Source organism: Phaseolus vulgaris, chromosome 3 (genome assembly GCF_051622355.1).
Source record: "Phaseolus vulgaris cultivar YP4 chromosome 3, ASM5162235v1, whole genome shotgun sequence".
In the NCBI taxonomy this organism is placed as follows: Eukaryota; Viridiplantae; Streptophyta; class Magnoliopsida; order Fabales; family Fabaceae; genus Phaseolus; species Phaseolus vulgaris.
In genome coordinates, this window is record NC_143500.1 from 10,859,472 (window position 1) to 10,871,283 (window position 11,812).

At 33.0% G+C, this 11,812-nt stretch overlaps 1 protein-coding gene across 1 annotated transcript; it reads right to left on the reverse strand.

The window, feature by feature from the left end:
- Nucleotides 1-490: 490 nt before the first annotated feature.
- On the reverse strand, nt 491-1,237 carry LOC137839059 (uncharacterized). The gene has a single exon (XM_068648187.2). The coding sequence runs from the start codon at nt 1,235-1,237 to the stop codon at nt 491-493; it is 747 nt and encodes a 248-aa protein (XP_068504288.1).
- Between the last annotated feature and the right edge of the window lie 10,575 nt (nt 1,238-11,812).

Sequence of the window (11,812 nt, forward strand, 5' to 3'; positions counted from 1 at the left end):
TGACCAACCAGCAACCTCCCAAACCTGCCAGCCGCTACAAATCAGCCACAAATTTACGAAACACCATCTTACCACCTTGCTTTCTCTGCATAGTAACATCACACCCCTAAGCCAAACTGAGTCAGACCCCCTGAAGAGCGTGACTCAATTCCATCCTCACTGAATCAGTTGCACCCGTGGTATCACTTCTAACAGCCACCCCCTCCTTTGGTACTGGTACATCACACCCATACCAGTGTGCTCCCTTTTTAACATATATGCTCTCCTTAATCAATCTGCTTCAGATTCCTGCAATTAACATTAACAGAGACCAACCCCGAAACAGGTAGCAGCAACCCAGTTCCTTGCCTGGAGAAAACTATGTAATCCATAAGGGACTCAATCCATCACTATAACAGATTCCTACCTACCAAAGACTTCACATGAGGCCAACCAAAGATTAAAACCATCTTCTTCATAACCAGCACAGACACATGTAAGCCAGTAAACTTTAGCAGCTTCTGATGTAGATATTTGGGTTAAGAACCCAATCTACAAAGGAATAAGAGAACGAGCGAGCTTTATGCTTCATCCACAACCAAGACTTCAGTTGAGCCCTCTGAAAAACCTCCTCAGCATCTACTACCCCTTGCTGGAAGGTAATCATATTCCTCTGGTCCCATAAACTTCTAATGACATTTGCCCATACCCCTTTCCAGATCCTATTCTGCTTATTACTAACTTGAAACAAGTGAAAACTTTGGAAATGCAGCTTCAGATCATGTTGCTGTACGAATGAAATATCTACCCACTGAAAGCATAGAGACCAAACCTTCTGGGCATATTTACACTCCATGAAAAGGTGTTGACAAGTCTCCTCCTGTAACTGGCACAAGGGACACACCATTGAGTTCACCACTACCCCTCTCCAGCTCAAACTCACTCTTGTAGGAAGTCTTCCCATCAGTACCCTCCAGGCTGTCACTATCACATTTGGAAAAGCCTTTACCCTCCACAAGAGCTTATACACTTCTCCCTGGTTCCCTCTACCATGCTTAGCTAGACACTCGTAGGCAGAGCTCACTGAAAACAACCCCGGTACCTCCTTCCCCCATACCTGGGTGTCCTGGACATTTTTTCTCAAACTGACCCCTGATAGAAGCGTATTAAGGTCCCTCTCCAGAGAAGATTCCCATTCAAATCTACCTCTCCTCCACCTCAAGTCCCACCTCCACTCCGTGCCAACCCATTCACCCATCTCACCCACTGTTTTACCTTGGTTTAAAGATAAAGAATATAGGCGTGGGAACAAAGATTTGAGATCCACACTTCCGATCCATACTTCCTCCCAGAACTTTGCTTTGTCACCACAACCTATTTCCCAACCTAACTCTTCCTGAAAACCACCCTTTACCTCATCCCTCCTTACACATCTTAGAGAGGTCTCTCCACCACCAAGATTGAGATTTGACAGGTGTATGACTGCTTTCTACTCCCAAATCGTATTTGGAGTCCAACAACTTCTTCCATCTTCCATTCTCTTCCGAAAGACACCGCCATCTCCATTTCGCTAGGAGAGCTTTATTAAACAGGTGTATATCCCTACACCCCAACCCTCCCTCCTCTTTTGGTCTGCATACATCTTTCCAGCTAACCCAAGCAATTGGCTTGGTTAGTTTCCCCCAACCCCACAAGAATCTTGTTTGAATACTGATAATCCTTTTACACACCGAGGCCGGTACTCTAAACAGGGAGAGATAAAACAAAGGAATAGCAGTTAGAACAGAATTAATTAAGCAGATCCTCCCTGCCATGGATAGAAACCTCCCCTTCCAAACACTGAGCTTTGCTTTCAACTTGGTTATAACTGGATCCCAGAATTGCTTCTTTCTTGGATTCCCTCCAACCTCCAGTCCTAGATACTTGAAAGGAACCTCCATCTGAGTACAGTTCAACGTCTTAGTGAAACACCCTATAGTACTGCTTTGTACATTAATTCCTGCTAACCTTGATTTATGGAAGTTGATCTTCAATCCTGAGGCTAACTCAAAGCCTCTCAGAATGGCCTTCAAGGTTAACACATTCCCAAAGGTATCCTCACAGAGAAAAAGAGTGTCGTCCGCAAACTGTAGAATACACATCTCCACCTCATGCCTTCCTATCTTAAGGCCCGTCAGCATATTAACCTTCAAAGCTTGTCTTATTATCCCAGCAAGTCCTTCAGCAACCACAATGAACAAAAAAGGTGCTAGGGGGTCACCTTGACGCAACCCTCTAGAAGGCTTAAACTCCTCCGTAGGACTCCCATTAACTAAAACTGACACAGTAGCTGATTCCAGGCAACCTCTGATCCACAAGATCCACACAGTGTGGAAACCCAATTTGTGTAGCATATCATAAAGGAAATCCCATCGAACCGAGTCGTAGGCCTTCTCAAAGTCCACTTTTAGGCAGATACCACTTCTCCCCTTTTTCCTGAGATCCTCCACTACTTCATTTGCCATAAGGACGCTATCCAAGATTCCTCTACCCTTTAGGAAAGCTAATTGGCTTTCATCTATGATTGCAGGCAATACCTTCTTCAATCTCCCAGCCAACACCTTTGTAATGATTTTATAAATGACACCAACCAAAGAAATGGGTCTATACTGCTCCAGCTTAGAGGGGTCCCTCACCTTCGGGATAAGCGCAATAAATGAAGCATTACAACCCTTCGGGATGTTTCCAGTCGCATGAAACAAAGCCATTGCTTCCATTAACTCTTCTTTAACAAAGTCCCAGCTTTTCCGGATAAAATTGAAATTGAACCCATCTGGACCAGGGCTCTTAGACCCTTCACACTGCCACACTGCATCTTTAACCTCTTTTTCTGTGAAACCAACCACAAGCCCCTCATTATCTCTCAAGGTTAGAGTCTTAAACTCCACCTCATCCAACCTCACCCCTAGATCTTTCGTTGCATTGAACCTAGCTTCAAACAGCTTTTTCGCCTCCAACCGGACAGTACCTGGTTCCTCACTCTGTCCCCCACCTGAACACCCTTCACTTCATTCCTGAGTCTTTTCCACCTCAGAGATGAGTGAAAGAACCTAGTACAAGAATCACCACTCTTGAACCAACTTGCTCTAGCCTTTTGGCACATAAGAGATTCAAGTTTTTTGTTATTTTCTACCAATCGACTTGTCAACGCCATTCTGTTAAGCCTTTCACTTTCCTCCAGATCCCCGGTACAATCTCTGTTGTCTAGCTCCTCCAGCTCCTGTAGAATCCTCCTCTTAGCAGTATGAAGGTTACCGAACACCTCTCTGTTCCACACTTTCAGATCTGACTTGAGGAGTTTCATTTTCTCCTTAAATTTAACTATTTCGTTCCCCTAGACTGAGAAGGATTTCCATTTATCCTTAACCATGATGTTAAACCCCCTCTCCAGAAACCAAGCGTCAATCGATCTAAAGGGTTTAGGACCCCAATCCTTCTCCACAGATTTTATCACCAAAGCACAATGATCAGATACTTCCCTTCGAAGAACATACTTAATAGAATTTCTATTATATACTTAAAATGATATCACTAAATATAGTGCGAGTAATAAAATTTTGTTGATTTTTTATTCAAACCAATGTTTTCTTTCGGATTACGTGATAAAAAAAATGAGAGTGAAAAATATAATACGAAAAAAATAAAATAAAAACTCTCCGGATTAAGTGAAAAAGAAGTGAAAATAAAAATAATAAAATTAACATACTTCAGTTAAAAAAAATATTTTTTTTATTATTATAATTTATAATCAATTATAAAATATTTATTATTAATTATGATGACACATAATTAATTATATAAAATTATTTATTATTTTATACGTAATTGATTACGTACATTTTGTTTGAAAACATTCTCTCCGTTATCACCTCCATGCAAATTTTTCCACATACCCTGAAACAAACAATTTTCTTGAAGCAAACACGGCTCTCTTATCTCTATTTCATAATGTTTCTAGCAATCCTTTTTGTTCTAGGAGAACCCAAATGGTTCATATATCATCTCTACCATCTAAGAAAATGATAATAAGAAAACCTTGATTTATGTAAGGAGGGATTCCAAGGAAATTTAATTAGTAAGTAAAAAAATTAAAATTCAAAGCTAAATGCTAACTTTAATTATTATTTTTTAAATTATACTTGAAGGAGTGGGTCCAAAACATACTAACTACTAAAAGTAAGTAGGGTTTACTAAACATAACTATTTAATAAAATTTGAAGAAACATAATTAAATAAAAACATGCTATAATAATTGTTTTTTATAAAGTCAAATTTCTTGTGGACTCCTTTTCAACTGACAGTCTTCGGTTTCTCGGTTCTTCAACTTTTTATTATAGTTTGTGCGTAGGTAAGGTCTACAATGCTCAAGTTTGTCTCAGTTCAATTTGTAAGCACGGGATTATATCTCATGTATCTTTTGACTTTAGGGTGTTTTTGTATTTATACAGTTGTTTTGAGTCCTTGAGTGTACGGATAGGTAGGTTAGGTCCAAAAGACTCAATCATATTTTAACCATGTTTTGTGAATAATTTGATATATTAGTGGCTAATGACGTGTGTAGATTTTTTATGAGGTCTCGTATGAAAAGTGTCGAATTGTCGAGGTGCCGATTGTTGGATATGAAGCCAGACCAATTGGGTTGGGCTGACTAGACACATGTTTAGTGAGTGGGCTTAATTATTATGTCCCTTTATTATCTCTATTTATCTCTATTTAAAGAGATCATTGTACTTGTAATTGGTGTGCAACAGGATATAATGTAAACCTAATAGTTGCCCGGGTGGATGTAGGTTGCAGTTGGCGACCGAACCACGTTAAATCTTATGTCGTTTATTTTTCTGCAGTTGATTCGTGATTATGTGTTTTGTTTCCGCGTGCGTTTTTCTCATCACCGATATGATGTCGACGTGATGTTGACTATCCGGATACTCAATATTTCGATAGTGCATTCAAGTTCAAATGAAATGGAGAGTCTAATTTATGAGGGGTCAAAAAAAAAATTAATTCTTAATATTAACCGTAGCATGATTTACACGTAAAGTATTGGGTGACAATGTTATCTATCTGCCTCTATGTATAATAATGTTGGTGTTTTATATTTTTTGTGGCCATATATTTTAAAATACTTATTTTGATCTTTATAATTTTTAAAATTCATTTAATATAGACCTCAATACCGTCACATGTCAATTTCTCTTCAAGATTTTTTTTCTGTCTTTCGTTGTCTTCGCCATATCTTTCATACGGGTCTTAACACACATGGAGGGAACAAGATATAATAGTTGGGGCTAATATTCAATGCATATATAAGTACTAAGATTTAGGTAAAATATTTATTTTTTATTGAATGATCAAATATCATACAAGAATACAAACAATATATTTTCAGGAAAGATATTACATTTTTTAAGACATATAAAATTATAAGTTATAATCATCAACCTCACATGTCATTATTACAACATTCGTTAATTTATAATAAAAAATTGCATATTTATTAACTATATTTTTACGTAATTTATTAAAATTAGTTGTGTAACCCATTCCATTATCTTTTAGGACAATGACACTTGACAATCATTAAAAAATAATTTAATTTTATATAGTCAATAAATAGAAGAAGAAAATGTTGCCTATTGACAAAGACTGCAGCTTTCAGAGAAAATTGTGACAAATGTTCTATATCTATTTTATTTTTCCAAAACTTATATAGTACTGGGTCTTGACTCATGTAGTTGAGATAAAAAAAATTTATAAAACCATATAATGACCAAAGAAAAAAATAGTTAAATAATATAGAAGAAAATAGCGATACGGATAGAAATTATTTATAACTATATAATGAGAATTCCTATATTTAGTATATACAGTTTTTTTTCAAAATTGTATAACTATTTCTATATATAAGTTACTTAACTTTAATTTTCATATAATTGTTCCATTTAATCTTTATTTTTTTTTAATTTCTCTTACATGCAGAGAAAATAATTAAGATATATTTTAATTTTTTTATAACAAACTCTGTAACAATATATAATAGATTTTAAAATAGAAATAAGATTTTATTACTAACCGTGACTAAGTTTTTAGAGACTTGATCAGCAATTAGGATTTTGGATCTATTTAAGTTCTTCTAATCAATTTTTTTTTACCCATAGATTTTGGAGTATCAAAATTACTAAATATCTATTTTTACATAGTAGTTTGAGAATTTATCTTGGACCATGATTTTGGAACTTGCATTTGGGTCTAACTTAGATTAGGTCAAATAAGAGTTTATGTTATTAGTAATGCTTATGGGTTTTACTGGAAAGTATTTTGTTAACCATATTCATTACATGGTTAACCACATTCTAAAACTATGTTAATCATTGGTTATTTGTTTTCTCATAATGTGTTTGGTTCTATTGATCACATGTGAAGGAGGACTAGCGGACGGGTGGGAAGGATGTTTAGTTTTAGTGATTTGGAGGTGTGGGATGGATGGAGGGTTTCATTTTTCAGGTCCTTTATGATACGGAGAGGTTGTAGAGGGTGTCAATGAATTTACTCGCATACCCTCCCTACACTCGCTGCAAACTTACCTCCTTTGAGACACTACAAACTTACCTCCTTTGAGACGCTGAGTCAATGTGACTCAAATCGATTTTGCATGACCCAATGTGACTCAAATCAATTTTGCATGCAGTGTTTTAAGAAGGAAAATCGATTTTAACTATTTTGTTCTTGAGCAAAATCGATTTTCACTCATATTGTAATGAAGTGAGAATCGATTTTGCACTTTGTTTCTACAAGTAGTGAGAATCGATTCTTTGTTCTAATAATCAATTTTGACCTGGGTCATGCTGAAAGAGAGAATCAATTCAAGTGTTGTTATATTCTTTAAAGAATCAATTTTGTGTCTTTGTTGGTGGGTCAAAATTGATTCTCATTAGATAAGACGCAAGCAAGAATCAATTCTCTTGTGTGGGGAGGGTGAAAATTGATTTTCAAGTTGATTGAATACAAGGGACAATCGATTCTCATATTTTTTTTGTTTATGCTAGAATGATTTTTTTTTATGAAGGTTGAAATGCTTATAATTGATTTCGAATATTTTAAGAATTTTAATAATTTTATATTTTTATTTAAATAGGATATTAAATATTTAGGATATGTATTTATTTAAAATTTTAAATATTTTAGGAATTTTATATATTTTATATTTTATTTAATAAAAATTTAAATATTTAGAATTTTTATTTATTTAAGATTTTGAATATTTTATGAATTTTATATATTCTAGATTTTTATTCAAATAGGAATTTAAATATTTATGTTTTTATTTATTTAAGATTTTGAATATTTCAGGAATTTTATATATTTCAAATTTTTATTTAAATAGGATATAAAATATTTAAGATTTGTATTTATTTAGAATTTTTAATATTTTTATTTTATTTTTATGTAGCAATTTCTAATTTGTATATATATAACCCTAATTATGTTACTGAAAATAATTATTCATCGATATAGAAAATAATTTACAACAGTTTAATTAACTCAAACTTAAATAAATATATATCATAATTACTATTCAAATATTTTTTAATGACAAGAGTAAATTTATAAACTTACATTTTATATTTAAAAATAAATAAAATTCTCCTCAACATCACATCTCTCACAAACTTCAATAAATTATCCTCACAAATCCACTCTAACATCCATAAATCCAAACAACCTCACCTATCCATTCAAATTCTCACAAATCCACTTTCTCTCATCCTCACAAATTCGTTATCCAATCTATACACGATCTAAATTAATGATGGAAACCATTTAGTCACTATATTTTTTTATTAAGAATTAAAAAGACTATGAAATCTCATTGAGTAAGACTCTACGTAGTATAATAATAGGATTTTATTCCTTCTTTTCAGTCTTGCAGAGATATTGTATATGTATAATTTCATTTGTAATTTGTTGTAAAGTTTTGTACAAACATTTGTGGGTTTTCTTTGGGCTTTCATTGAGCTTTGAATTGGGTTTAAAATATGAGCTAAGAATCCTAAAGAATTTGGTCAAACACTAGAGTAGAAGTGAGCATAGAGTAGAAGTCTCACATAATGTGAATTATGTCATTTTTGTAAGGTTATTGTTTGACATGTAGGGCTTTTGAATTTTCTCCATTTGCATCACATTTATTAGGATATGAAAAACAATAATGCATCTATAAATAACACCATACAATCAGATCTTGATTCTCATTTACTGAATACTTATCTTATTATTCTTTTAAGGTGTTAAATAGAAGTAATATTCTTCTCATTATCACCAAAAAAAACAAAAACAAAAACCGTAAGATAATTTAAAAATTTTCAAGAAACTTACAAGTTTTAATAATTTTTGTCTTCCTTTTAGAAAGAATGGTGCTTTTGGATGAGGGAGGGGCCATGGTAACAACACCAAAGACGTCAAAAATGATATAAAGGATGCTGGAAACCGTATGAACAACGTCATGACTAATCTATAGGAGACGGGGTGCCAAAATTAATGCGGAAAACACTAAAATCTTCTTTTTCACGTTTTCTTCTCTCAGCATATCCCTCTCAGGTTTATTTTCTATTTTATTACCATTCATATGCTATAAATTCCACTTCACTGAACCTTAATATTTTCAATAATATAATAAAATAAAAATTTAAAGTATTGATACACTTTTTCCCCTCAATAGCATTCATTTGAGTATTATTTCTCTCAATAGCACTCATTCGTGCTATGGTTAGAATTCGATTTTTGAGAAATCGAATTCCCACATTTATTTTATTTTTTAATTGTGGAAAAATATGCTCTTAAAATTTGATTTTCGAGGAGAAGAATTCTGAGAGTATATTTTTTTCCAATGATAATGAAGAGGATTGGAAAATTATAGTTTTTACTTTTAATTTTTTGTCTTTGACGTATAAATATTCTTTCAAAATTAATTATGTGATAACTGTAACACTTCGGAAAATAACATCTAACTATTACAATACAGGTTCTACATATTTCTATACACACTTGGAGTTTTTCAAAACATTCCTAATACATTATTAGGATTTGTAGAAATACAAATATTTACATATCCACAGCTCAAAATAAAACTCTGAAACCTCTAAGGCTCTCATGCACCTGTATGGTCATCTGCTCGTGTACATAGTACAGTCATCGCAGTTTAAACACAACAAGAAAAGCAAGGGTAAGCTAGTGAAAAATAGAATTTTATAATATACACAACTAAATTAAAAGAGAAAACCAAATTACATGATCAATTTCTCAAATTATTCAATTTTCTTCAAATCTCAACAATAAACAATCACATGGATCTACACATCTAGAATATTCAACAAACAACGTCTTCCGGAAGACCTGTTTTAAGTAAGTCCTACCAGAGACTAACACCTGATCCAAAGATTACCAACGAATCCAACAGAAAGGATCAGGGTAAGTTCAATACAACCCAAGCCGTGCATCTCATATGTCACGGTGTGCATGAACTCCCCCATCAGCTTCTCACCACCTGATATCTTAGTCTATGTGACTTAGATCAGTGAAGCTCGGAGATCTCTGTTACCACATAGGCATCAATACTTAATACACAGCAAACATCAGTCCATACATTATCCCAAATGTATGAATTCAATTCCATACCATTATGTCATACAATATCATTCAAAAAGTGATCCACAATATTCAAAAGCGTAATTAACATAAAAAAACAACACTTAAATATTAAACCATCAAAATATAATATTTTTACAAATTTAAATAATATATAAAAAAAATAACCCAATATATAAACACACAACATCCCTACAAGAGAAATTGAATATTGGGACCACGTCCCTTCCGCATTCAAATCTTCTATCCTAGGGTGCTATTAAAAATTAAATTTAGCTTCCCTTACCTCAATTGCTTGCTTTCCAAGCAACTTTTAGAATTTTATTCCCCACGGTCTGGATAAGCTTCAAGATTTACGGGCCTAATGCAAATTATCCAAACAGAACAAAAATTCAGTATATAGTAGAATAAGTTGAGAGGATTAAACTTCTCAACTGACCCGACCAAGATTGATGACTAAATCCTAAGTAAAAATAGAGAACAAAGGAACTTTAGAGCAAAAATGAACTTACTCTGTTTGAAAATCTGATCGGGTAGAAATGTTCCTTAGCTCCTCAGCTACAGCGTGGTATGATCAGATTCTAAAATAGATGAAGATTGGGAGAGAAAATTAAGAGAGAGGGAGATAAGAGAATTGGAGAGAGAGAATGGAGATAAGGAAGAATAATGTTTGCAGGGGTTCTGTTTTTTTTAAAAAAAACACGTTACAATAACCGAATGTTATGGTAAATTAGTTATTGGTGGGGCGAATTTTGGGGTGGTTTTGGATTTTTATTTCTTATTTTCAGTGTTGGAGTGAAATAGATTCTGGTTTTTCAGTGGATAATCGAAATTTGATTTCTAATTTTTGACTTTGATGTATGAATGTTCATCTGAAATTAATTATGCGATGATTGAATGTTTGTGATAATTGATTACTGATTGACCGAAATTTGGGGGTGTTTTCCATTTTTATCTCTTATTTTCGGCGTTGGAGTAAAAGAGATGTGAGTTTTTTTAATAGTGAGTGACTTGTATGAACTTATTTTTTATTTATTTTCAGTATTGGAGAAGAGCAAAGCTTATAAATGTTGTCCAGTAAGTGATTATAATCTGGATATGTATTTTTTATTTTTATTTTGGTGTAAAACTTCGTCCATATGAACTATGTGGTGTTCGGATTATCTAGAATTATAAAATTATTAATTTGTTATATTTTTAAAAATTAAAGTTATCATTATTATTTGGTTGAAAATGAAAAGAAATTAATAAATTAAAAAGAATTGATAATTTTAACATTGAATGCATTATAAATAAATGTATTGGTTGTAAAAAAGAATTAGAAATATTTGTAATGTTTAAAAAACTTAGAAATATAATTATTCAAGAAAGAAATAAGTTTTTACAAAATAAATATAAAATAATAAATTAAAAAGTTTTAGTTTAAAATTTAATTTTTCAGGAAATAATGTGGGTGAAGAGTGTTTCATGTTTTGTGTGGTTCATTGAATGAGATTCAATCTATAACGTTCCTTTTGACTTGATAATCTGCTCAAGAATCCGTGGATGATTCATGAAATAATAATGTTTATGTGGTTCATTTGTGAATGGTTGATGGGGGTGAGATTCAATTTAGAATGTTGTTTTGGCTTCACACTTTGCTAAAAAAATTGTGAGTTGTTAAAAAAATATACGGGCAAACAATGACTCATGCTTTGTGTGGTTCATGTGAATATTATGGAATGAGATTCAATGTGAGAAATTAATTTTGGCTTAACACTCGAATATGTAAATTATTAATGGTCAGTTTTTATTTAATTGTGCTTTCGTTTGATCTAATGGGTATGAATTTGTTGTGAATGTGATTATTTTTTCAAGTAATGAACTCTACAAAATTAGAATTGTTGCAATAGAACACATAGTGTTTTAAGTGTACAATTTCTCTCTACATTTATTTTCTCTCGTTAAAAAACAGAAAAAAACATATAGAGTTGTGATTTGAATGAAGTGGAAAAGAAAAACGCATTGATTAAAGTTGTGAAAATGTCCTCGGAAATGAGAATGAATCATGATTAGATATGGGCATCGTGGCGAAGCGCAGCGCGGTGAAGTGAACCACATGCATGGCTAGTTAATGTGGCAGGCAGTGGTGGCAGAACTTTGCTTTATTCAC

Excerpts from the sequence above, each read along its gene's own strand:
- LOC137839059 (XM_068648187.2), bottom strand. The coding sequence starts at position 1,237 with ATGGGTGAATGGGTTGGCACGGAGTGGAGGTGGGACTTGAGGTGGAGG.